The following is a 26,954-nucleotide window of genomic DNA, read 5'->3' on the forward strand; positions in this document are numbered from 1 at the left end:
TTATAATAAAATTACATGTATTTTCTTACAAGAGATAATTTTGTTTCAACTTACTAGAATTATTATCGACAATAAAATTTACCCTATTTAACACAAGTGTATATCTAAAGTTTAAATTTGATATTATTAATTAAATTAGAACAACAACTTGCACCATTAAGTAGTAATAATTTTTTTTTTCAAAACTAAAAGTTGTTTGTAAAAAGTAGTACTCCGTTCCCAAATAATAATTAGAAGAAAAAAGTTATAATTTTATAAAGTTAACCTTAGATCGTTTTAATTTATTTATAAAATTTATAGTTTATTATTTATCAAGAAATATAAGTACAAATAATAATTAATTCAAATGATAATTATATTAAGACAAAAAATATTTCTTAGACAATAATTATAATGAGAGTATTAAAAAATCCAAGTATTTTAATATTTTTTCTGTGTTATCAATATATTCAAACCCAAATTGAAGTAGGAAGTGTACACAGGAGCTAGCTAGTCCCTTAATCTTAAGGTTGGGGAATTGAATTTTGTACCTTTCTTATTGCATCTTGCACCTCATAGTTTTTTAAGAACCCCAATCTATCCCTTTTATTTGACCCTGTGCTTCCCTTATTCCTCTTTTTTATGCTACACTTAGTGCAAGTCCAAATCCTCTCCTTTCTTGTTCTTCTCTTTTTCTCCTACTCAATTCTTCTTCTCAACTCAACTAAACTCTTATTTTCGGAATTGGTGTTTCTATTTAAGTTTTGGATATGTTTTTGGAACAGACATTCTGTAATGGTATAAATAATATTATGGAATGACCCTTTTGGAAGGAAAAATTTTATGGAATACCTTTTCCATAAGCAAAAGTAATGCTTCTGAAATTATCATTCAGAAAGATATAAAATGCACTTCTAGAAAAACTATTTTGGATTGTAATTTTTGCTTCTAGAATGATTCTTCCATACGCTAAAATAATGCTTTTTGAAAGATACAAAATAAATTTCTGAAAAGGCTACTCCGGATTGCAGTTGTAGGTTTCGAAATGGATTTTAAGTACAATAATGATTTTCGAAACTCCCTTTCCAAACTATACAAAATACACTTCCAAAAAGACTGCTCCGGTTTTAAAGAAGCTGCTTTTGAAATTGTCTTTTTGAAGTAAAAATTCTTCCATAATAATCATTCCATTAAGCATTTTTTGTTTATGGAAAGACCTTTTCAGAAGCATTTTTGCTTATAGAAAGATCATTTTGAAAGCTTTTTTTTATAGTTAATTAAATTTGATAAAGGGAGAAGGAGGAAAAAGAAAAGAAAAGAAAAGGGAGAATGAGCCACTTACCTTCATGGAAGGAGGAAGGAGGATGAGGGAGCGTGAAAATGAGGAGACTGGGAAGGAGTCTCCGGGAAAAGGAGGTGTGTCGTCACTAAGGGCGTGTCGTTAAAGAATGAATGTTGTTATGGGGTATGCCATTGCATGTTGAAAGAATGGAGAAGAAAGGTGTTAGGGTCACAAGATGGGAGATGAAATTTTCATTAAAGATATTGTAGTTTTACTTAACAATGGGGGTGCAAGACTCAGCTTGAGGAGTGTAGGAATAAGTCCCTTAAGGTTGATGCCACCATTAAACATTAGAGAGAAAAGATGATGAACCAACAGATACAAGGCAAGTGTCCCATTACAATTTTTCAGGTATGAAACATCGAAAAAGAATCATTAACACACAAACACACAACAGTCACATTAATTTCAATTTCTACAAAAATAATAAATAAATAAATAAATAAAAGAAAAAAACAGAAGCCGAAACCAGGCTCTCACCCTTACCTCTCTCTCTCTCTCAATATAAACCCATCGCATTCACATACTCGAACACACACACTCTCTCTTTCTCTCTCTAAGCTCTGACCCCAATTTCTGTGGCGGCTCTCTCTCTACTTATTTTTCTCTTCTGAGATTGAGATTGAGATTGAGATTTGGATCCACCCTCTTCTCCTTCTCCTTTTTCTCTGATTTGATCTTTTCCTTCTTCTTCTTTTCATTGGGTTGGGTTGGGGTCTTCAGCTTCAACTTCAACAACAACAACAGCTATGGTTACCCAACAACAGCCACAGCCACAGCTTCAGGTCCAGCCCACACCACCCTCTTCGCAAGATGAGGCCTTGAAGAGGAACACCGATTGTGTCTACTTCCTTGCATCTCCTTTGACATGCAAAAAGGTTCTTTCTCCCACCTTTTTTCTGTTTTTCAAAGAGAAACAAAAAACCCTTTTTTGCTTTTTTGGGAATTCTGTTCTTTAGGGTTTCTGATTCGTGTGCTTCTGGAAATAGTCCTGGTGGGTGGTTTTCTTCAATGGGAAAAATTGAATTTTGGGAAAAAGGGGTTGTGGGAATACCCCAAATTCGTTAATTTGGGGATAATGATGGGGAATTTTGTGGACATAGGGTGTTTTTATTTTTGGATTGCGTTTTTGGGTGTCTAGTTTTTGTGAAAGTGTTATTGATCAATTGGTTTATTAATTGGATCTTTCTTGGCGTTACTTTTTTTTGTATTTTTTCCACTTTTTTTCGTTTTATTTGATAAGGTGAGGGGAATGAGGGAGAACGGGGTTCTTGAACCCTATTGCGATTGGGGATATGAGGAAGAAAAAAAAATCTTTTAATTTTGTTTGAATTGGATCAATCCTATGGATCCTGGTAGAAAAACGTAGGATTGGATCAATCAAGTTTAGGGTTTTTTTATGTATGGTTTAAAGTGTTATTCAACATGTTCTGATTGTATCTGAAAGCAAAGCAACAATTGGCATAGTGACTGAACTTTTCATTACAACAAAATGTTTTAACAAACTACCATTACCTGGTGGCAATAGTTTATGTGTATGTGAGTCATGATGATAGATTCTGCATAATGTTCTATTTGCAAGATCTGTGTTGTCCGTTGGTGTTGCCAGCACTCTGTTACGTAATGCTTGGAGTTTTTATTGTTATCATTAAAACATTTTACTTAACATAGATGCTTGTGTATGTGAGTCATGATGATAGATTCTGTTAAATGCATAAACTTTTTCTACAATTATTCTATTGAATGTGTAATGCCTTTTTTTGTGCTGTGCAAATCAAGTATTTACTGTATGTATCAACAGATTGTTGTGCGTATGCTTTCTGCATAGTGTCCTGTTAGCAAGATCTGCAAGATATTGTATTTTACTATCACACAATTTTTTTGTGCCGTGCAAATCAAGTATTTTACTGCTATGCCATGTTTTTTTGGTACCTTTCAAGTGAAGTATTTTACCATCATGTCGTGCTGTTTTGATGCCGTGCAAATCAAGTATTTTACTGTATGTAGCAGTGCAACGTTTCTTGTATACATTTTGCATATTCAAAGAAAAAGTACGAGTTATCAAGAATATGAGGATATCTGGTCAATTGGTCATCGAAACAGCTTTGATATTTTGAACTCTGGATTCTGTTGCTGGGCATCATTTTGATTTGTTTTCTTCTTTGTCGGAACAGGGAAATGAATGTGAGTACCGCCATAGTGAGTATGCACGTGTTAATCCTAGGGACTGTCGGTATTGGTTGAGTGGCAATTGCTTGAATCCCAAATGTCCATTTCGACATCCGGTGAGTGCCTTTTTGAGAACCAATTTTATATACTTTTCATGCCAATTTTTGGACTATTTTGTATATTTTCCTGTTATTCGTTCTTTGTACGGCTTTTGCTAACAGCATTTTGTTTTTGCATGCAGCCTCTTGATGGCTTGTTAGGAACACAGGCAACAGCGGCTGGTGGACCATCTGTACCCCCATCACAGATTCCAACAGCATCTGCAGCACATGCACCTTATAATTCCAGTAAACAAGCTGTCCCTTGCTATTTCTTCCAAAAGGGGCTTTGCTTAAAAGGTGACCGATGTGCCTTCTTGCATGGTCCTCCTGCTCCTACTCCTAGCACTGGTAATAAAGTAGCTGCTCAGGTTCCAGTGACTATTCAAGGAGCCGAGAATCCAAGTTTTAAGAAGCCTTTTGTCAGCAATGAAAAGTATACTCAGGAAAGGAAAACTTCCCAAGGAAATTTTGCAAAGTCAGGTGGAGCTCCTGAAGCTAAACCTTCCCCCAAAATTGAAACTGCTCCTCAAAGAAATATGTTTGAATTGGAGAAGAAAGTGCCACCACCATCTGCAGAATTCAATAATGAGGCTTCTAGATTTAAGACAATTTCTCCACCAGTGACCAATGGGCCCATTGTGGCCCGGTCAAACCGTCTGCACCAAGCTCGTGTGCCAGATGATCACAATTTCCAGAGTGGCAAGGACAGTGATGAGTTTCTCAGAGAATCATCTCCTGGGTTTGATGTTCTTGTAGCTGATGAACTTAGGAATTCTGATTACTACCATGGGGAAGATGAATTCGGTAAAGCAAGAGGTCAAGATGAAAGGAACTTAGACTCTTTGAATGAATATGATTTAGGACATTCTGGTGATTATAGTTTAGCAGCTGATATTGATCGAGAAAGATTCCGTGGGCCTCAAGGTTATGAGTCATATGATCACATGCAGGAGCCATATGCTTGGGAGCAGCATAGGAAGCCCTCATCCCATTTAGGCAGGAGGACTCGTCGCAGATCTGACAGTCCTGAAAATGCTGAGGTCTCAGATCTTCGACATCATTTATCCAAGCGCAGGAAGGGTAATGGTTTGAAGTCGGTTATCAGTCATGATCATGCCCATGGGGGCCATGGTGAGGAACAGAGTCGCCGGTCCTTCTCTCGGAAGGACTCACTTGAGTTACCGCTGAATGAGAGCTCCCTCGGTAATCGCTTCCGGGGTAGAATAAAACTTCCGGAAAATGGTGACGGTGATCACCCAGAGAGGGAAGACGGGGGAAGATTTAGGAACAGATTGCCTTCTGGAAGGTTGCCAGCCACTCACCATTTGTCACCTAGAGAGGGAAGGGTCCATGACAGAATAAGAGGAAGGTTGCAAGATGATGAGAGGAGAAACTCCAAGGATCGATTGATGGGGAGAGAACTACCGGGTGATAGGAGTGATTTTGCTGCGCCAAAAAGTCTTTCTGAACTTAAAAATGGGAGGAACACCGAGAATAGGGAGCAACAATCACTGGGAAGGAGAAGAAGTTTAAGGGACGATCACCCACAATCTGACGATGATTTTCTGTTTGAAGGTCCAAAACCTCTTAGTGAAATTCTGAAGGAGAAGAGAGGAGCTGGAGCTGATTCAGACTCTGGGAATGGCAAATCATCTGACAATAAGAATGTAGAAGTTACCCATGGCTCGGATCCTATGTCTGTTGCAAACACACAAAATGGAGTGCTGTCTGAGACCAAGGAAGATGACAAGAATCTTCTGCTAAATAATGAAGAATCCAAGCTTGAGGTCACTGATGCAGCTGGAGGAGACAATGATGGTGAATATGAGGAGGGAATAGTGTACAATGAATCGGGTGAGGATCAGTATTATGAAGGTGATGATCAGAGAGATGCGGACTATGGGTATGAACAAGGTGAAGAGGGATACTATGAGTATGAACAAGGTGAAGAGGGTGAAAATCAAGAGGAAGATTACATGGAAGAAGAAGATGGGGATGATTTTGCTAAGAAGATTGGTGTCGTTCATTCATAATTATTATGGAGAAACTGAGAAACACGGGAACGTGTCCTCCTTATGATCAACTCTCATATAGGTCTCTTCTCTGACTGAGCAGCATTTCTGCTTAAAATTTGCTTGTAGAACTCAGAACTGCTCTATGATTATCAATTTGTTTTCTTGTATTAATTAGTCCTTTTATTTTTACTGTATTTTCATCAAATTTAATGGATATTTTTGTGATCAGTGGGGCATTTTGCTGTGCTCTCCGCATATATAAATGTCATGCAGAGTGCAGGCCTTTTTAACCTTGGAAAGTTAATAATAGTTGCATTCACTTGTGAGTTTACTCTAATACCTTTGTTGATCTGGTTAAGCCATTGCAGCATTTAAGTTTCAGCCTTAATCATTGGTTAGTTCTTTATACTCTTCAGTTAACGATTCTGATCTCTCAAGTTATGACCAATAAATGCCTGGACTTTTTCTTGGTATAAGTCATTGTAGCATTAGGGATTGGTGCTTCAATGATTTGATACGTGTTCAATAGGATACTTGGTGGCTTTAGTAAGTTCACAAGAAACAAAATTTAAGATGAAGTTATAGTAAATTCTTAGGACAAAAAGAAAAACGATTTAGCTAGAGAACTCAACAAGATTGTGTTATTGTTCACGTCAACTGTACAAGTTAGCGGCTGGTGTGTTTGATTTCATTTTCAGTTAGGAAAAACATTCTCCATGTTAGGATTATTTCTACAAACAAGTAAAAGTATATTCATTGTTTGGTGTGTTCTTTGATTTCATTTTCTGTTAGAAAAAAAAAAATCCTCCAAATTAGGATTATTTCTTCAGACTACAAAACAAGTATAAGTATACTTATTCTTGAAATTTAATAGGTTGAAATTATAATATAGTTTATAAATTAAATTAAATGAAGGTAGAATCACCCTTATTTATTTATCTTAGAATACTCTTATCTTTTTAATTGATATATTTTCATTAATAATTATAAAAACAATATTTTGTTTTTACTTTATTTTTAAAATTCACAAATGAAAATGGCTAAAATAAATTTGATTGCTTTCACAAGCTTTTAAAATAAAAAGTAAAATAAGAATAGAGTGAAGTATGTATGATTATTAATGAAAACATAGTAAATGAAAAAAAAAACATAAAATAAATCAATCGTATGTATGTAATCTAGTCATTTTTTGTTTAATGGGTACAAGGCTAATAAACTCTTTCTCCTTCAGGTTTGAATGAATTGTAACCACAACTCCCAAATTAATGAATGTAGCAATTAAGTTATTGAATTCTAATATTTGAGAGGAGTTAAATACTTATAATTAGGTTGGGTGCATAGATTTGAAGACCCGAGGGTAGTTACACTTATGACACCTAACTCACCTTCGAAAAAATATGAAGTCAAATTGTGTGGTAACAGCTTTGTCTTATGAAAGTATTATAGTTACTATTTTCTCGGTCAATTATAATATTTAAAAAAAAATATTTGTTCTTTTTTATTTTTATAAGATTCTTTTTTTAATTTTTAAATATATTAATTTTTATTTTTTTCATATTTTTATTTAATTATTCTCTCTTAATATTGATGAGAAATAATTAAGAGGATATAGAAACAAGAAAGAGTAATTTTAAAATAATACAAATAATTAACAGATTTAATATGATTAATTAAATTAATTTGTTGTAAGATGAATAAATTAGTTAAAATAATATTATAATTAGGAAAATAGGAAGTAACTACTAAGAGATCACGTTGGTTCGTCAAAATCCCACGTAATTAAAAGGTTGCAACTCTTCACGAAATCTTAGTTTCAATCAATGTTGCCCAACTAAACTTTTTATACTAATAAGGTTATATCACTTTATCAAAAAAAAAAAAAAATGTTTCTTTATCCGGTACACAAATGTATTCTGCCGTTACGGTTACTTTGAGTGCACGAACGAAAAGAAGAAAAATCAAACTATAACCTTAGAAAGTAATAAAAAAAAAACTATAACTTTGCAAGTTACATAATATTATTATTATTTTTACTAGAGTTTTATAAATGCAAGTCATACTCAAGGTCAAAGATCTTCATTGTATAAAGGAAATTAACCATTAATCCAAGTTACACCAAAGGTTTAAAATAAAATACATGGAATTGGAAACAAACTAAGCCCAAAGAAAAATATTGCTTACGCCTTAAATACTATACTTCTTCTGCTGCTCTTTTAAAAACCATAAGAACTTCACGTTAATTTGTTTAAGATAGTTTTTATCAATTAATACTTAAAATCATTTCTTAACTAACTGGAGACTTCAAAAATACCAATCATACATATGACTGTTTAGATATAATTAAGCATTTCTATAGCCAATCATAAAAATAAAATTATAAAAAGCCCTATATTTTATGTCACATCCCAGTTGGGATTCCCCTCTTCATTCAACACTATGGCCCTCCAAGCATGTCCTATGTTGCTTTCAACATATTGGACCAATTTTTAGATGCCCCAATTTCTCTTAATAACTAACGAGAGTAAATGGAGATTAAAGAATGATGACGACCAAGCACTAGTTTGCGTTCCAAAACTCGTGCTTACGTAGACTAATAAAAATGAAATTTAAAAGAGATTAAATGCTTATTCTTTTGTTATCATTGAAAAAAAACTGTTTAAGGAATTGTGACTTATATTATGAATTTAATTATAATACATTGGTAATATACCTTTTTAATTATTAACTAATCATAAATTATTCACGTTCAAAATTGTTATTCATGACATTATCTAACATTGTAGATATTATGGGATATTTATATAATGCATCAAAATTAAAGCCTTAGCTTTTAATCCACCGAACAATCCTTTGCTTTTTGCTGGAAGATCTCAATGACAAAACTGTTTGAGGAATTGCTACTTATAATCCTTTAGCACTTCTTTGGTGATAACATTAAAAATAAGCTAGGGAATCGTTTTCAGCAAAGTTTTCATCCTTGAATGCATTTTTATCCATCAATTTTGTTTTGTTACGAGCCATGTGTTTGGCAAGTTTGCTTGGTTGAGAATGTGATAACTTGGTTTTGGATCCTTTTGGATTTGTAGTGCTGATCCATGCCCTGAGTGTTTGGTTATTAGTTTTCTACTTGGAAATTTTTGTTTCTTCTTCACCTTTTCGTATCTCTATTGGATTCTTTGATGCATGTTTCTATTTTTGTTGTCTGATTAGAGGGATCAATTTTTGTTTCCATTTTGGTTATTGGAATATGAATAGTTTGTCTCAATTTCCTGATTTTCCTCCATTTCAAGCTGACCTACAATCTACTAATACAAGTCCAGTTGGTGCAGTGTGTATTATCTTTTCATCATGTTGATTGAAGCATTACCCTCTTCAACCGGATCTAGCAACCATTTATAATCTATTAATGAAAAAAAAAAAAAAAAATGCGTTGTTTGCAAATTTTTTGCATAAGAGTTTTATTCTTTGTAATTGAGTATATGATTTAATTTAGTGTAAAAGAATTTATATTGTGAATCTATTAAAAATCAATTTATACATGACTTTTAAAATTTAAATCAAATCTCAACATTTGAAGAATTACATAGGTTTTTATAGCCAAACATGTGGAATACGCAAGTCAAGTCATTCGTTTGTTTGATTTGTGTAGGATTTCGGGTTTCCTACTTTACTACTTCTATATTGCATACTTCTCTTCTCTGTGACTGTGTCCTTTCCTCTTACTTCTATCTGTGCATGGTAGTTGATATATCATATATGGATGTACATGTAATTGCACTATGTGTCGATCCTAGTAACTTTTGATTCAAAGAAGGAACAAATAAACAATAGACTGGGACAGAGGGGTATTCAAAAAATTTACCTCCGCACCTGCTTAATATAGTTAGGGTAAAATAATAAATATGTACGTGATTTTCTAATAAATATATGAAAATTTGTGTTTTTTCTTTTATAATTTTTTTATTTGTATTGATTATTTAATAAAACAATAATTTTATTTCTAGTCTTGTATTCTTTTTTTAATCATTGATAAATTAATGAATTTGAAATTTAGTCCCTGATCATTTTTTTTATTTGTCATTAGTCTTTTTCAAATGAACTAATAATAATGATTTTTTTTATCAGAGAACAAATATAAAATTCTTTAATTTATCATAGACTAAAAAAGTTTTAAAACCAAAAATAAAGTTTAAATATTTATTAGAAATCACAAATATATTTTAATCTAATTGTAATGAAGAGTGCCTAGGTCAGAAATAAAGGGATGAAAGCTTTTCTATATCAATTTTAAGGAAGACAAATATTTCAAAAATAATCACGCCATATCTAATATCTATTTATGTTGGTACTTTATGAACACTTTAATATGTTAGAATATAAGTGTGAGATAAACTTTAATATCGTGTAGAAATAAGAAGATTGAACACCTTATAAATATAAGACCGTAATTCTGGGCCTTAAGGTTGTGGACTAAAATATGGTATCAAATTCACTTATATGTTTATTGGTATAAATTTTTTTGATATTTATCCCTCGGTTGCATAACATTATACATATTTTTTTAAGCTTTTATCTCAATGCAAATAAAGATATCATAATAATTAAAATACTGTAGTCTTTTATTATGTTTACAATGACTCAATTATTTTTTAAAATATTTTTTTTATGTATCAAGGATAATTCATAATTAGAGACTAATTTACTCAAAACAAAAGATCAGCTTTTGTTTCAACAAAGTTTTTTTTTTATACATAAAAGACTTATCTATTTCAATTTGACATTTGTGTTTTATGTTAATCTTATATCCTTATTTTTTTTGTTGAATAACCTTGCATCATTATATTATTGTTGTATCATGTCTTGTGATTTTTAAAACTAAATGTATTTTTTTTAGAGAGAATTTGTAGAAGGATGTAGTATTGCTGAATATATATATATATATATATATATATATCCAAGGCCCAAGCTCATGCATGATCTTTCTTCTCTCCCTTCTTTCGCACAAGCATGAAATAAGGTCTGGTTGAAAATTAACGGGATACAAAGATTTTAAGTTTGTTTATTTAAACTTCTCCCCGATACCAATAGGAGTTTGAGGGAATATTAACTTCGATAATTGTCCATGTTTTTACCTTGAATTGAATGCTGTGCCTTCTTACCGTTTTTTTTTTAATAGAAGACACATGACTTTCAGCACTTCCTTGATATAAAACCGATCCAAATTTGTAAATTGTAGTGTAATTAGTTAATGAGTTGTGTTTCTTTTATCTTCTTTTTTAGATGAGTTAATACTAATTTTTAACTTCTGTTTTTTTTTTTTTTTTTTTTGCACCAACCAGCAAATGAATTTTAGTTCTAAAATTTTCACCCCATTTTTCTACATACAAAAACATGCATAACCTATAAGGCTATAACCAATTCATGAAAGTTATTTTTTTTCATTATCTTTGGGTGAACACAACTCTAGACTCCAACGCAGTGGATACCTCATACTCCCACTCCTACATACACACACGAGAAACACATTTTTAAACGCATCAACGGAACGTTCTTGACGTTCCCGTGTTTTGTTCAATAACTCAAACCTACCATTCTTTTTGTGAACGAAGTCAAACCAAACATTCAAATACTGACTGGCTGTTATTTGATACTTATACTTCTTTAAGATGAAATGAAAGGCTAAAGTGTAGCAAATCCACAACGCCCGAGTCCTCATCAAGCAAGAGAGCATCTATTAACCCCAACCAAAAAACATCGAATTCCAGCACATATGCCCCATGTATGAATTATGATCTTCTAAAGTTCTTGCAAGCATGCTTCAGAATTCTGAATGCTTTTGTTTTCTGGGCATTTTAACAATTATGTTGATTAATGGCATCATCGAATTCCAACAAATATGCTCAGGTATGAATTCTGATCTTCTAAGGTTCTTGCAAGCATGCTTCTGAATTTTGAATGCTTTTGTTGATAATGTTAATAATCATGTTGATGTGGAGAGTTCATGATGGTTTATCAAGAAGGAACAATTCAACTAGGAAAATTTCGTTATGCATTGCTACTATTGAAATTTTAGAGTAATAGCCTGGTAAAGAGCTATGCTTATGTTGGATTTAAACATGGCTGCTAAAATGTGAACGTTTCAAAGAGGAAATTTTAATTTCACTTAGTCGCGGTTACATTCTTAGGAATAATCAAATACATCCGTGAAATTCCAAAGCTAGCAAAGTATATCTGCCAAAAATAGAAATTTAATTTAGCCCTCGTCAAATTCACAAAAGACATGAAAGAAATGATATGTAAAATAGAATTGAATGAATTAGCAGGAACATGACTGAAAAGGAACAATACATTTCACCAACTAGTAACAGTTACAAGACTTGAAAAACTATTTTACAATATATCAGTGTCCTTTTCTCCCAAAAAAGGTTGCTCATCGTGTTGAATTGCAGAACCTCAAACAGCAACCACATTTTCCTAGAGACAACACAAATATCACTTATACAACACAAGCCAACGTGTTTGACAATCCATAAAATGTCACGTTTCAAAACCTACAAACCTTATGAGAACTTTAAGACAATGATATTAGCTTTGTCACTCAACAGAAGAAAGACCGACTTCTCTGTCCTCTAGAAATTATCCTTGCGGAGGGGAGAGAAACATCAAAGAAAGCAGAGGAGCATGCACTCAGGAAATCCTGACTAAATTTTCTCCATATGCTAATCTTTTCAGCGAATTGGGTGATATTGAGTGATACCACGCTTGGGAGGAAGCTTCCTCAAAATGAAAAGGACCAAAGTAGAAGGCAATATTTCCACCAACTGCAGCAACAATGCGAAAAAGATGAGAGAAGTTACCTAGGGCAAATAGAACAAACCCCCTTTGTAATGACTTACCCTTGAGATCAAATTAAAAGCATCTAAAAGAAAATTAACTCAAAGCGTGGGGAAAACTACAATAATAAATACCTAAAAACAGCAATTCAATTCCTTTTAAATTGACTTCAGAAAATTAATTAGCAATTTTTCAATAGAAAAATTTCCATCAGAGGTTGAAAAGTTGCTCAGGATATATCCCCTAATAATATGAATTGGAGGATTTGAAACAGCAATGACTTGATTATCCAATTTATCAATTCCCTTGCTTCTACTGTTTCAGGTAAAAATAATCTTACTAAGAATCAAGACTAAACTCAAATGATGTGCCATAAAGAAAAGATGAATTTATGTAAGGTCATAAAACTAATGCACAGAATTTAACCGAGTCAAACAGAATTCAGGCAGGGAATGTCAGATTTCAACACTAATCTTACACCAAGATTAACCATATAAAGCCCAAAATAGACCTACATGCATAACCCAAAATATAAAAATGCTAACTTAAACACCACAACAATGAGCAACAGTTGTATGGCAAAAAAAAGTACCGCGATGAAGAAATACAAACTCACCAGGTAATACATAAAATTCAGAATGGGATGGTACAAGACATCAAGGTCGGCAGCTTTATCAAATGCATTAAAGCACATCTGACACAATATAATCAAACTCAATTTAAGAACCATGCAACAGGAATTGCTGAGGTTTTTAAAGAAAAAGGGACTGACCATAACACATCTGATAAGGAAGCATGAAAAGCATATGGTAGTCACATAGCCAACCTGCAATAAAAAGATCAGGTAGATTAACTTTGGGAAGGAGTGAGGTGAAGACAAGATAAACAGAAAAATTTCTTAGTAAAACACAAAACAGACCTCTTGTAGCTTCTTGCGTCGACCTTTGGATTCAACAGGAAAGCGTTGCAGCATCAAGAATAGTCTATCATAGAACATGGTCAGAAAAGAAATACAAATAAATGGATAAGGAAATGAGAGGATACTAAAGATACATACACATGATACAAGTACACAAATAACATTTAAAATAGAATATATAAAGTGCCTTGACACATGACTGAAAACTGATAGCATAGTATGGACCCCAGACTTTTCTGGTTTGTTGTGTCTTCAGGTAAATCCCCATTTCATTTTCCTAATTGTTCCCCAGGCAATCAAAGCTTCATCCTTTACAATCCCATTCAGAAATCTTTTGTTCGGAGTGCAATACTTGATAGTATCTACTCAAATTATTTATCACATCACCCTCTACGCGAACGTGTTATGTAAAGCATAAGCTCTGAAATTATGAACCACTTATTCGTGCATCTTAAGGTAGCTACTTTCTTCTGGAACAATCATTTTTTTTTATGAGAAAGTACTTTAGAGCTGATAAGGGTTTTGGTCCAAACAAAGGCAAAAAAATTTAGGTAGTGTGTAATTTATGCAGTTCTTTGAAGCAGAAGGCACTTGTTTTCTCAGGTTTTCCTAGCCACTAAAAATGCTCAGGATAATATCAAGTTTCGGCCACTGATGCTTTGCACATGTTACAATGGCGTGCCCATCTCTGAAACGAACATAGATTCAGCAGCACTGCTGAAATATTTGCTCATTTCTAGTTGTTCCCATTTATCCACATAGATTGGATATCTTATCCTCACTATCTTAAATACTGTTTTCCAATCCAATAAAAAAGGACACCAAAGTCATTGGTAAACAAAATTAGATTTTCATTATACTTGCATTGCAAGGTCTCTTCTAACATATAATAATAAAGATAAGTCAAATAATGTTCTCTACAATACATAAATTTTTTGTTGTTGAGTGATTTAGGATCAGAGGACGCTTTCAATTTTTTTTGTTGAATGATTTAGGATCAAAGAAAACAAACACAGGACAATGCATCGTAATGCAACATGAAACTTTTATCAGCTTACGAGGTACTGGTAATTAACAGAAGAAAGTAGATGCTACTTGGCTGAAATTAGATCCTAGCAGTAGCACCACATCATATCACAAACTGAATCATAAAAAGACTGTCACTAGCCATAATGTTAACTTTTTTTTGTGTAGCTGGAGGAGATCTTGGTTACAACCATATGTCTATACTTATTAAAAAAATCAAATATACAGATAAAGATAAAAATATGATAGTTTGAGATGGTTACCAGAGACTTTTTGGCTAATTGCATGAGAAGTGTGTGAAATGCACATCCAAAGGAGAGAAAAGAGAGAATATGGAGAATGTCCATTTATTTTATAGGAATTGAACACGGTACTGGGGAGTTTACAACAAGCACACACCCTGCTCAACCAACTGAACTAGAACCCCTTGGTATGTCTAATCTATAATCTATGAGTAGATTAAACAATTACAACAATGAACGATTTAAATCCAATGAAGTGTCTACAACTCCTCATTCACCCTTACAGCTTATGAAGTTACATTATACCTGCTATTAAGAATTGTGACCATACACGTTTCGAAGAAGAAAGGGGTCTGAATACAGACAAAAACCAAACAAGACACATGCACAGGGCACCCATATTTTTTAATTATTTTTAGTTTCATCAGTTCAGGAAGGTGGTAAATATTTGAAGAACTCCGTTGGCTATATCTACTAATAGTTGTTTTTTTTCTCTTCTGAGTTCAGACAAGGCAAAATTCCAAACTTAGTGCTATTCTTAAACCCAGATGCATTAATTTCATTCCACAATCCAAATTACAAAAGTGAAAATTGAAATAGACAATTACCTTCCACCGTAAAGAAGAAAACCAAGGGCTGCAAACAAAGAAACCCCTACATACATGCATGGAAAAAATTATTAACGTCATGATCAATAAAATCTGATAGTTAAACCCTCATAACAAGAAGAAAAAGGACTCTTGAATATATAAACCTGCAAAGAACATCTTAGACAGGATGACTAGCACGCTGATAGGTTTCCACCATAATATTAACCATAAAGTAATCTGAAAAACATAAAATGATTTACTGTTAGAGTGGCATGACAAAGAGTGAAGTAAATAAAAGAGGAATCTACAAATTCAAAACCAGTCAACATAATAAAGTAGCAGCTATTTAATACTCCGAATAGATCTTATAGTAATAGAAGAAAAGCACTGATGCCACAGAAAAGTTGAAAAATAATAAAGGTAAATTGACTCAATAGTAAAACATCAATTTTAGGACAAAAATGAAATGAAAGGCAAACATATTAAAAAAATTCTTAATCAATCCTGTTGGAAAACATTTTATATTATCTTAGAACATTTTTCTTATTAGGTTATTAGCCATATTGGTAGACTTGGGCTAGCACAAGTAGTACCAGTACATGACTTAATTATTAGTATAAACAAAAGAATTAGGCTAAGGTATTGGAACATATTATATCTGTCAATTATATTTTCATTTGATTACTTTTAATCTGTCTTTGTCATTTCCTTCTTCTCTAACCCTGAAACTATGACTATATAAATTGATATCAGAGCAGTAATTTCTTTGTATTTTGAACCCCACCCCTGAAAAATAAAATTCAACAGATAATGATGTAGAACACATTTCAAGGCTAGGAGTGGAGGGATGGTGAAAGTATGGATGCCCAATGGTTAAGAGCTGCATTGGGGGGGGGGGGGGGGGGAGTCTGTAGGGATTATGGGCACATGCTTCTGGAAATGTGGTGGCTGGTGACTCAGTTCCAACACAGGCAACAACAATCAACGGCTCACCCTCATTTACTCCAGAAACAAATTTTTTATAAGCCTTATCCTACTAGGTGAAACCAGTTACATGGATCACACAACTCCTCCATTAGGCTAGGTTAGAGCAGAAGCAATGATTCCTTCATCCCTGACAAAGTGACAATTAAAAACTGCAAGGATTTTTTATAACCCCCAGCACAACACCCCATTTATGTTTAATAACTGGTCACAAAATAGATCTGATAATGAGTGTGATAGGTTTCTGCTGGGGAAAAACCTGCAGACAGATGGATAGGTTCAACTTGCATCAGATCTGACAAAGAAAGAACTATGGATCTTGGGGCTTCTATAAGTAATGGGCACAGCTAGAAGTATTATGTGAAGGACTATTTCTACAAAGCATTGGGTGGGGACGGCCAACCCATCTTATACAGCTCTAGCTGTACCCTAATAGCTTCTTTATCATATTGATTGGCACACTGTCAATTGTAGTTTCTACATAACCTGAGAAATGCAAAATGAAAATGGAAAAAGACTGATTGCAACATTCATGGCCTCAAAAAGAAGTTCAACCACTGCGCTGAGTGGTAACAGTAACATGTGCAATCATGGGCAAGATTTTTTCACCTGAATAACATAAACCACAGCATTAATCGTATAGAAACTTGGTCTGAGACCATCAGTAGATACGGCACGTGCCTGCAAAACAATGTAGCATCAAAGTCATAAACTCATAATCAGGCCACCAAAATAGCAATATCCCATACTCATTAAAAAGAAAAATAGTAAATGTACATATACCACAGAATGAACTTGCCTGGTAATAAATCTCAGCCCAGAACAGTACCAACAGCGCATAAGTTGTAAAGAAAGCAAGACTAGGCATGTCAAGTAAGATATGTTGGACAATCTGCACACACGAAGCTGAGCATTAGCTATGAGATTAAAAAACTTAATTTATAAAGGAATTGAAAAAAAAAAAAAAAAGCTGAAACAAATCATTTCTACCTCTGGCTGCAACTTCTGCACATCCCGACGGAAGACAAAAACAAAACACCGAACTGCAAAACCAGAACGAGCATCAACTTTGCACCAAAAAAACGTCAATCATGAAACAAATACAAATAGATTAAAAAAATAATTAGAAAAAAATATTAGAATGATACAAACCCCCATTCACAATGAAATTGAGAAAGTGAAAGACCTTCTGCGTGGTCCAACCATACTCCGGCACTCTCCATTGTATTCGAACTAATTGAACCTAAAATCATCATATTATTAAAAATATCATAAATAATTGGAAAGGAAACCCTAACGGAAGTGGAAATAGAAATCTGGCGGAAACGGCGTCGTACTAGAGCGACGGCGGCGACGATTCCGTAGAGGATGGAGAGGAGGTGGAAGATGCGATCCTGCCAGAGCGGGGAGCGGTTGATGTCCCGCCACCAGTTGGAGGATTCCGTCAAGTCAAGGGCGGCAACGGCCACCACCGCCATCGCCGGCACGCCTCTCGCCACCATGGAATCGCTGAATGGAATAATGGAAGGAGCCTTCGTTCGATCTTCTTCTTCTTCTTCTGTTGATGAAATAAAGAAAGAAAAGAGTAACAGAAATGCAACTTAATCTATCTAATAATTATTACTACCACTACTTTTTTTAACGTTTTCTGACAAATATTCAAATGTTTTTCTTTCGCCTTGTTCTGTAACAATTTATTTATTTTATTGTTGCTGCGGGGTTTTTGATTTTGTGGCCGGCGATTGCGATATAATCTGGATTCAGACAGAAAAAAAAAAGAGAGAGAGAGGGGTAACGGAAATCCAAACGTCGTGCTGGATACACGTAATTATGTAACTCACTCTACAATTAGAACGTAGTAGTTAATATTCAGTTAACTTGTCTTAAAAAAGTCTTTAACATGAAAGATCTTTGTTGACAATTTTGAGGGGGAAAATAATTTTATAAAATAGAATTAGAAGTGAAACAATTTACATTCAAAAGTTTATATTTTAGAAATTTGGAGCAAGTCAATACACTTATGAGCACATTTTTGTGCCAAAATGAAAAAAAAAAAAAGGAAAATCTATTCTTGATTTTTAACTTAGAATTATTTCTCTAATGTAGATTAAGCGCATGTATGTTTGGGACGACTTCATATGACCAAGTTGAATACTATAGTCACGATAAATTTATTAAAACAACGCATGGATGTGAATCTTTATTTAAAATTATATTAATAAATATTTCAAGGTGAATTTGAAATATTGAATGTGAATCTAAATACACACTTAATTTAATCTAATGAATTGGAATTTAAATTCGCAAACAATCAAACTAATCATCTATATTATTTAAACATTTATTAAGTGTAATTCATAAGGTTGCTCCATTGGTATAAGATTTTATTGGTGAAAAAACGAAATATTTAACAATAATAATAACTTGATGTTTAATTGTGTAATTGAAAGATCAAATTGTATATTTAATTTATTTGATTTGATGGATCATGGCAACTCATACTTGCATGCGTCACGTGGTCCCTATAATATTTGTTTAATCCATAGAAACTAGTGTCTTTTGATTCGCGTTGGCGCCTCCCTGGCTGTTCAGTTTTTCCTACGAACGTCATCAATAATAACTTGATGTTCGTGTAAACGGTGAATTCTATCAAATTTTACAACAATCCAACTTTCTCCCGTCTCTTGCTGCATTACAATAAATTAACTGATTATACTTGGTGTTGTTGGGAATCTAGAATTTTCCTTCAATGGAGGAAAAAAATAGTTTATAATATTTTTATTAAAAAATATTATAAGCTTTTACAAAATATATATATCATGATATAAAAAATCCAAAATGCAGCTTTTACAAATTATAATTTCTCTACAATTACAATTACTCTACACATTTTCATATTTTAAAAATGCATAATGAATTTTTTTCATTACCAATACTATTAAAAAATTAAAAGGTAAAGTGATAAAATAAATATCAAATTATTCTCTTTTATCTCTTATACCTTTTTTAGATTCATTGTTTAACAAAATAATTTGTCTTTAAGGGGACAACAGAAATTTTTTGGAGACAAAAATAAAAATTGTTAAATATATTAAAGTAAATTAAAATATCTAGTGGGAGCAATTACCCCACCAGCCCCACATCTCTTAAAAGCATACTCAGTGTGCGAGTATCAGATGACATGAAATTGATCATACAACTATACAAGTATCGTTGCTTGATCAAAATTACGCTATACAAAATATATTTTTCAAACATTATAGGACTTGCCAAATGAAGTTAAGCACTAATTTTATCAAGCTTAGCATTAGATCAGTGAATCTATGTAAAGTAATAAAATATATGTAAAGTTGGAAGACTCACAAGATTAAGATAAACAATTTATTTAAACAACTATGTATTGTATATGTTCAAAGGTGTTTATGATATCATGTGTGCTACCTATCTATGGTCTTTGGCAGCAAATCTTCACACAAAATACCGTAAGATTGATTCTCAGGTCAAGCAAGGGTGGTTAAGTAAAGCTCTCTTTAGAGTAATGCTCCAAAGATGAAAACCTTCCAACATTGTAGGTAAATTTTTCCCGGAGTCAGTTTATAATCACTGTGACCAACCATTAACAGGTGTATGTGCTAGCTTTAAACAAAAAAATTAATGCATTTGATATATTATGCCCGAAATTCTCATGAAGGCATAACTTGACTGAACTCAAACAGATGACTAACCAAACCGTTGGCAAAGATATACAAAATATACAACTAAACTTCTAACAAATTGTGATGGAAATATTTGACATATCATATATCTTTCTCAAGTTTAGCAAAAAAAATTTAAATAGGTTATTTTCTTCAAAAAAGGCATGCCAAATTGGAATAATTTCTTAGGTCAAAGAATATTTAATAATATCAAAATATATTGTCTCCTAATTAGATTAAAAAATTTAAGAGAAATTATAATAGCCCCTATTCAAGGAGAAAAACTAGGTCTAGATACTATGATGATTCAAAATTAGAAGAATTTAATTCTTCTAGGCTTAAGGAAAAAAAATAACAAATTTATAAAAAAAAAAGAAATATTTGTTATCGAATCAGTTCATTTGTCTATAGAAAAATAATAAATAATTTTTTATACATCAAATCAAATTATAATTATAGGTCTTTAATTAATTCAAAAGAATAAACATAAAATTTATCACAAATATCCAGAAAAAAATCATGTTAATAAGAATTTTTTTTATAAATATATTACAAGAATCCAAGACACGACCCAACATTTCCTTGCAAGCAGTGGTTAAATACTCGGTTTGTTATATTATCTCAACCTGAAGTCCGGATCATGATCATGATGTATACAACCACCATGACATCTTTCACTATCAGCCTCTGAAATTAACAACATGCATCATTATTACAAGAGATTGGACAATAAAAATTATTTTAAAACTGAACGAGAAGAAAAAAAGCAATTACCAGGGCAGCTAGTCAGAATAATCTTCATCCTCAAAATCTGGAATTCTACGAAAACGAGCTAAGGACTGACCATCTGGGTTGACATTTTTATCTGGCATTATTGATCTCTTTCTCTTAATTGAAAAACCACATCCAGAAACTGAATCATATAAGCCTCCCATGCTTATGTCCTTTCTAGAGTTGGCACTTTCATTCAGAAAGCTGCAGAACAATCCCCCATAATATTGAATTATTGATTAAAACCAATTAGTAAACAATTACTTCATTACCAGCTCTCAACAAGATGTTCAAAGCATATACCAAACGTGTAATTTGCCACTTCATCTTATGGGTAGCTAGAATGGGCCCAATTAATGTTTTCCATATCTAGCACAACCTCTTATGAAAGAGCCCCTCTGGGCTTGATGCATAAACAAAGCCCAGACCCGTCCAACCAATCTATGAGTTAAGATTTAACCCCTTTTTATTTATAAGAATAAGGATAACAAGGATATGCTCTACCCCACATAATCATAGAATTTATAATACCATGTCACAACATAGCTCTACAATCGTGTAAGGGCCCATTATGGTTTTTATATCAAACACCCACCATTGGCTTTCCGATCACACTATATACGTTACAGACTTCAAGATTAATGGAAAAGCATCAATTTGACAATCATATTATTCCCTCTTAAGATGACACACCTGTACTGTACCTATTGATTTGCACTTTCATGCTTAAGTATTTTACGTTTCAGTCAACATAAATTTTATATGTTAATATAAAACTTTGACCCCTATAATTGACACATTTGTGTTTTACTCTTTTCATTAAAAAAAAACTTTACATTTTGTTTCCTACATGAAAAATGTTTGCGAGTTAGTCCTATCATTTGTCATTTGCCGAACTTATAACAGATTGTGGGGATCACAACAAAAAACGGTGTGTCAGATGTAGAGACCAAATCATAGAGACTAAAACTAAAAACATTGTCAAGTATACTAGCATAGGGACCTAATTTAACACCATTATAACACTAACAAACAGCAAGAGCCAATTTCTAAACATTTTTTGATGTAACGACTAAACTGTAACGTTTTTTTTATGTAAGTACTGACAAAAAACAATGTCAGGTGCAGAATAAAATTTTTAATTTAAACAATTTTATATTATAGTAACTTCAATAAAAAAAAATAAAAATTCACTGGGGTAGGACTGGTCCTGAAGTCACCTTTCTCTGGAATATTAGACCAAATCACTCCAGGAAAACAAAAACAATAGACTAGATTAAATTCTCAAAAATATAGTTTAGCCAATCTATTGTAAAATTATAATCTTATTAAAAGAATAAAAAATTGAAATATATGTTGTTAACAAAAAAATTATATGAAAAGGGGAAATGTGACAAACACAATTTGCAAACAGAATAGTCATACCGTTCTCGAATTATTTTAAAAGCTTCTTTTGTAGCATATGGCAGGCCAGTCTTTGGATCACGGTACCTACATTATTCCAGAGAGAATTCCCTAACAATATGTGAACAGAAAGGGAATAGACTCAGGAAAATATTCCAACTGATATACAGAAAATGAATGACAATCATAACAATGGTTTAAGGATTCAAGCAAGAACCAACTAGTGTTACAATCTAGTAACTTTGTCTACATTAGAGTTACAATCTCTTGAACAATCTCCAAACCATAATCAACTAACAATCATACCAATTCATAAATCACTTACAGAGGAAACCAAAATCTAAAACCATCAGATATAGTCGGGAAAAAAACTATCAAGCATTTCCAATTTGCACACACATTGTCTCTCATCCAAACTAGAATTGAGAAGAACAAAGCAAGAACCACCAAATTGGTAACTGAGCTCTTACTTGGCAGGCAAACCAGTAATTGGGCAAACAGGTTGTTCTGAATCTGCAAAAAAAAAATATATAAATAAAACCATAAAAGTAAAAGAAAACTAGTAAAATAATGTACTTTGAGTCATCTATTGCTTGATTATCAGAACAGAAGATTAAAACACACTTGATTGAAGCTTTATCTTAAAAATATATCAAACTAATGAGAAAAGCATAGGCAAGTAATTCTTAATATCTTTGTTCTATTTAATTTAATTGTGTATATTTCAGATTTTCTAGATAGCATTTTTAGTTTTTTACCACAAAGATTGTAAAGGCAGTAAAGTCCACACAAATATCTGAATTCTCGTCAATATTCTTATACGACCATCTTTTCTATGGAATCAGGGCACTGTTGGTATGTTGCAATGATACAACAAACAGCGTTGGTAAGTGGGACTCACATGGTACAGGTGCTGTGAGAATGTCTGAGTGAAATGACGACCCTTTAACGAACTCTAAATACTACTACTACTACTATGTTATTTATAAACAAAAACGTTAGAGATACATCAATTTTGATTGGTTAAAATTTGTTAGATACACCAATTTTGATGGGTTTTATCTGTTCTTTGATGATTTTTTCTCTTATATAGCAGTGAGTTATATCAAATAGGTGATTCTTTTATAAATTTTTTCCTTTAAAGAGAGCGTTAGATAGAATGTGGTTAACATTCTATAAGATTTTGTCGATTTTATAAGGATAAATTTATTATGACTTAAAACATCTCATTTAATGTGGTTTATAAAATGTGTAGATAAACTTGCTTGCAAGTTCTAGAGGTTTTCGGAAGATTCCTGTTGACTCTGACTCGTTGAATGCAATTAAACTTCTAGAAGGAAATTGCAGCAACACTCATTCTTGTTTTAGTTTGACAAAACAGATTCATGATGTGCACAGTAATGAAGGCGAGTTAGCTTGGAATCATGTTCTGAGGGAAGCTAATTATGTAGCGGTAAATACCATAAGTCTTCTTTCCATTATTATGATGGCTAAAGTAGAAATAAAAAATATATAATAGATATAACAGTATATAAATGGATATAAGCGTCTAGAGATACAGCTATATATAAGAGTTATATCCCCGAGTTATAAGTATTAACTTTCTTTTTCTGAAGTTCTATTATCATTGTGTATTAAGACTTGGAAGATTAAGCAATCCAATTATTTCTTCCTCAAATTACATTCCATAGGAACAGGTATGTTTCCACTCTGGTTGTATTATTGTATTATTGATGGTTTGACGTAAAAGGTTATGATATTTATTACCAATAGAACACACAGTGAAGTCTCCTTATTTAATTAGTATATAATGAGATAGAGCTCCCAAGCTAGGCAACCATGATTTTCTGACGCTTGTTGGATTCTTGAGCAATGATTTCACTGTGTGCGTCCAATGCGGTGTTCTTCACCCCATTTTCAACCAATAACTTGTTCTCTTCCTTTGTGTTTTTGGTCACTTTGGAGGGATGTACCTTTTCAAGTTCATCTAGCACACTGTGTATGTCAAGCACAAGGCGTTCAGCAAGGGTGCGCGAAAACTCAGCCCTGATGACCACACGGAGCACATTGATGTGTTGAGCAGCTGGTGGCATTGGATATGCCGGCACGATCCAACCGTGGCGGCGCAACATCTCTGATATCTTGAACTCATCGTACCGGCTTCTGTCTTTGAGAGAAAATGCCACCACAGGAACACCATCGTCTTTTGAGAGTATGTTAAAGTGTCCACTCTTCTCTAAATCTTCTTTCAGCACCATCGCATTTTCTCTGCAGTTCTCCATTATGCTGCGGTACCCCTATAGTAAGTCCAGTAAGAAGGTAGTAAGGGTATACTCAAGTTTAACAAATGTTTCCTAGGAAAAAAAATGGTTGGCCATGTGGTTGCCAATTTTGATAAGAATGAACTTCACTCAGATCATAGTGATGGTTTGGGAATTAGCTATTTTATGGTTAAATGTATAGTTGTGATTGAAGATACATTGTTCTTATGAAAACAAATCAAATCATAGTTGGGGGGAGGGGGATAATTGGGTAAATAAATCCTATAAGTTAGAAATCTTATTATTTAACTTTAAGCTCACCTCTTGGCCAAGGCGAATTAGCTGATAATATTGAGCAATGATCTGACTAGAACCTGCAAGTGCCAAATCAATTTTTAAGGATTAAGGGATAAGGAAACTATATAGTATAAGTAGGTAGGTAATCAAGGATAAAGAAAAATACATAGATTATAGTCAAATCACCTTTAGAGAAATTGAGGGTGAAGGTGGGTTGGTCAGCTCCAAGGTAGTTAATATGGAAGACAAGGTCTTCTGGCAAGTCATCCTTGGTCCTCCAAATAACCCAACCAATGCCAGCATAAACAAGCCCATACTTGTGGCCACTAACATTTATGCTCTTCACCAATGGGAGTCTGAAATCCCATTCTAGCTCTGGATATAGGAATGGAGCAATAAACCCACCACTTGCAGCATCCACGTGAATAGGCGTATCCCATCTATCATTGATGTGACAAGTAAAGCAATTAGTACAAGGTAAAGGAAAGCCCAGTCAAAATATTTGAATTAGTGGAATATCAATTCATTACCCAGTTTGCTTGTTTTTTTCTAGCAACAGGTCATTTAAAAGCTTGACATCTTCGAACTCTCCATTGTAAGTTGAACCCAAGATTGCAGCCACACAAATAGTGTTCTCATCAACAAGTTCAACGGCTTTGGCAGGGTCCATGACATAATAGCCTTCTCTGACCTCCACTTCCCTCAACTCCACCTCAAAATACCTTGCAAATTTCTCCCAACATACTTGCACATTGGAACCAGTCACCAAATTTGGCTTATCATAAGGCTTTCCCTCTGCCTTGCGCTTGTTCTGCCACTTCTTCTTGAATGCAAGCCCTGCCAGCATTATGGCCTCTGATGATCCAACTGTTCCTGCTCCAATTGCATTCTCATTTTCTCCAGTTTCAGCATGGAACATACGTGCTATCATGTTCAGACACCGGTTCTGTTTTCGAAAGGTACAAAACCAGAGAAAGAAAAATGTTAGTGATAGGGATTAAAGTCAAACACCAAAAAATATAAATATTCAATAGGAAAAAATATTAATTATGAGAACGTACGTGAAGGTCAGTGGTGATAGGATACTCGTCCATGTCAACATAGTTCTTGTTGATGGACTCCATGATTAGTTTGTTGCACTCTTCTTCCATGGAAGTGGTCACAAACGAAGCCAAGTTCAGCTTTGGAATTGCATCAAGCTGCAACTCATCATGTATGTTCTGGTACGCAGCTTCCTTTGGCATGGAGTCCTCGGGCATGCTGAACCTGCATCACCATAACAACACTTCGTTTATCAGAAAATGAAGTCTAACATAAATATCGATACAGAGATATGAGATGGTTTGGGGATTAACGGAAAAAAGAATGAGAGAAAGATTGTGGGTTCCCTACTAATAAAAAACTAACAATGAATAACTAATATTTGTCCATAAAAAAAGATAAACATCGATATTCAATGAACATATAAAAAATGGAAGAGCCAACGAGCCATAATTAAGAAGAATGAAAAGCAATATATATATATATATACCTGGGAAGAGAGTCTCTGGCATAGCGAGAAGCAAAGTTGGAATGAAGAAAGAGGTCAGACTCAGAAGGAGGTCTTGGAAAAACCATGGTTAAGTGTGTGTACGTTAATGTTACAAGGAAAAGGTGGTAGAAATGTTACGATAATTAATTTGTTTATTTTGAACTTTGGTTGGATGTCATGGTGGGAGAGGAAAGTTTGTGGTATTTATAGGTGGTGAATGGTGATGGTAGGCTGGTAAGAAGGGGAGAATCGTTATTGGCTTGCGATTAATCTATGCATTAATTAACTACGTACATTACAAGGCACAAGACTTTGAAACTGCCTTCATGACTTAATTAATTTCGCTTTTTTTCAGATAATTTTAGTTTTCTAGAAGAAAAAAAAAATAGCCATAGTAAGAAAGTTATTATTGTATTTTATTTCTGAAAAATTATACCTTGATAGAGATAGAAAAGAGAAAAAACATAAGTGATTGATATCTACAAGAATTAAATTAATTTATATAATTAGAAGGGAAATATTACAAACCAAGATGAATATAGCTGGGTTGGATCGATGGTGAGGCAATTTCCCTGACTTTAACAGTTCTATTAAAGCTGGTGAGAGCTAAGATAAAGTTCAATCTTTTTGTTTCTAAGGAAGTGTAACTTAAGTGTATGTACGTAAAAAATTTGAAGTTTAATTATATTTCAGTAGTCCATAAAGGTGTGTCTTGGCAATAATAGTGACTCCTTAATTAGCTTGGCAGGGAGCTTCGCATGAAAAATTTTCCTTTTGTTATATGTCTTGATGTA

The 26,954-nt window shown here is 33.3% G+C and overlaps 3 protein-coding genes and 2 long non-coding RNA genes across 6 annotated transcripts; 2 read left to right on the forward strand and 3 right to left on the reverse strand.

Annotated features, from left to right (window-relative positions):
• Positions 1 to 1,842: 1,842 nt before the first annotated feature.
• Positions 1,843 to 5,943, forward strand: LOC114421521 (zinc finger CCCH domain-containing protein 17-like). The gene is made up of 3 exons (XM_028387485.1): positions 1,843 to 2,199; positions 3,496 to 3,606; positions 3,732 to 5,943. Exons 1-3 carry the CDS (start codon positions 2,071 to 2,073, stop codon positions 5,622 to 5,624), a joined length of 2,133 nt encoding a protein of 710 aa, XP_028243286.1. The 5' UTR covers positions 1,843 to 2,070; the 3' UTR covers positions 5,625 to 5,943.
• Positions 5,944 to 11,300: 5,357 nt separating this feature from the next.
• LOC114421523 lies at positions 11,301 to 17,170 on the forward strand. The gene is made up of 2 exons (XR_003668548.1): positions 11,301 to 11,510; positions 13,652 to 17,170. It is a non-coding gene; the product is annotated as an uncharacterized LOC114421523 (long non-coding RNA).
• LOC114421522 (tobamovirus multiplication protein 3-like) lies at positions 11,935 to 17,741 on the reverse strand. 2 transcript variants are annotated; one of them, XR_003668547.1, is made up of 12 exons: positions 17,539 to 17,741; positions 17,354 to 17,444; positions 17,192 to 17,244; positions 17,001 to 17,093; positions 16,811 to 16,882; positions 15,382 to 15,454; positions 15,236 to 15,281; positions 13,360 to 13,423; positions 13,213 to 13,266; positions 13,057 to 13,134; positions 12,166 to 12,427; positions 11,935 to 12,080 (listed from the first exon to the last, which is right to left on the reverse strand). XR_003668547.1 is itself a non-coding variant. In XM_028387486.1 (11 exons), the coding sequence occupies exons 1-11, from the start codon at positions 17,701 to 17,703 to the stop codon at positions 12,335 to 12,337; spliced, it is 882 nt and encodes a 293-aa protein (XP_028243287.1). In that variant the 5' UTR covers positions 17,704 to 17,741; the 3' UTR covers positions 11,935 to 12,334. The 2 variants fall into 2 exon arrangements, 1 of the variants encoding a protein (XP_028243287.1); XM_028387486.1 differs by having other exon boundaries at positions 11,935 to 12,427.
• Positions 17,742 to 20,387: 2,646 nt separating this feature from the next.
• Positions 20,388 to 22,584, reverse strand: LOC114421524. The gene is made up of 4 exons (XR_003668549.1): positions 22,542 to 22,584; positions 22,093 to 22,158; positions 20,671 to 20,871; positions 20,388 to 20,583 (listed from the first exon to the last, which is right to left on the reverse strand). It is a non-coding gene; the product is annotated as an uncharacterized LOC114421524 (long non-coding RNA).
• A 1,005-nt stretch (positions 22,585 to 23,589) lies between these two features.
• On the reverse strand, positions 23,590 to 26,321 carry LOC114424358 (glutamate decarboxylase 1-like). The gene is made up of 6 exons (XM_028391202.1): positions 26,161 to 26,321; positions 25,691 to 25,895; positions 25,160 to 25,575; positions 24,816 to 25,069; positions 24,654 to 24,706; positions 23,590 to 24,368 (listed from the first exon to the last, which is right to left on the reverse strand). The coding sequence occupies exons 1-6, from the start codon at positions 26,244 to 26,246 to the stop codon at positions 23,901 to 23,903; spliced, it is 1,482 nt and encodes a 493-aa protein (XP_028247003.1). The 5' UTR covers positions 26,247 to 26,321; the 3' UTR covers positions 23,590 to 23,900.
• Positions 26,322 to 26,954: the final 633 nt, after the last annotated feature.

This window comes from Glycine soja, chromosome 8, assembly GCF_004193775.1.
Source record: "Glycine soja cultivar W05 chromosome 8, ASM419377v2, whole genome shotgun sequence".
Classification (NCBI taxonomy): domain Eukaryota; kingdom Viridiplantae; phylum Streptophyta; class Magnoliopsida; order Fabales; family Fabaceae; genus Glycine; species Glycine soja.

Bases quoted from the DNA above. Each gene is read 5' to 3' on its own strand.
- LOC114421522 (XM_028387486.1), bottom strand. From the start codon at position 17,703: ATGGTGGCGAGAGGCGTGCCGGCGATGGCGGTGGTGGCCGTTGCCGCC. The intron at 15,455-16,810 runs GTGAAAAAATCT...TATGTTTTTCAG, and splicing joins CTGTGGTTTATGTTATTCAG to ATTACTTTATGGTTAATATT. The intron at 13,267-13,359 runs GTCTGTTTTGTG...TTTTTATTGCAG, and splicing joins GACGCAAGAAGCTACAAGAG to GTTGGCTATGTGACTACCAT.
- LOC114421521 (XM_028387485.1), top strand. From the start codon at position 2,071: ATGGTTACCCAACAACAGCCACAGCCACAGCTTCAGGTCCAGCCCACA. The intron at 2,200-3,495 runs GTTCTTTCTCCC...TTGTCGGAACAG, and splicing joins CTCCTTTGACATGCAAAAAG to GGAAATGAATGTGAGTACCG. The intron at 3,607-3,731 runs GTGAGTGCCTTT...TTTTGCATGCAG, and splicing joins AATGTCCATTTCGACATCCG to CCTCTTGATGGCTTGTTAGG.
- LOC114424358 (XM_028391202.1), bottom strand. From the start codon at position 26,246: ATGGTTTTTCCAAGACCTCCTTCTGAGTCTGACCTCTTTCTTCATTCC. The intron at 25,896-26,160 runs GTATATATATAT...ATGGTGATGCAG, and splicing joins GCCAGAGACTCTCTTCCCAG to GTTCAGCATGCCCGAGGACT. The intron at 25,070-25,159 runs GTAATGAATTGA...CATCAATGATAG, and splicing joins GAAAAAAACAAGCAAACTGG to ATGGGATACGCCTATTCACG.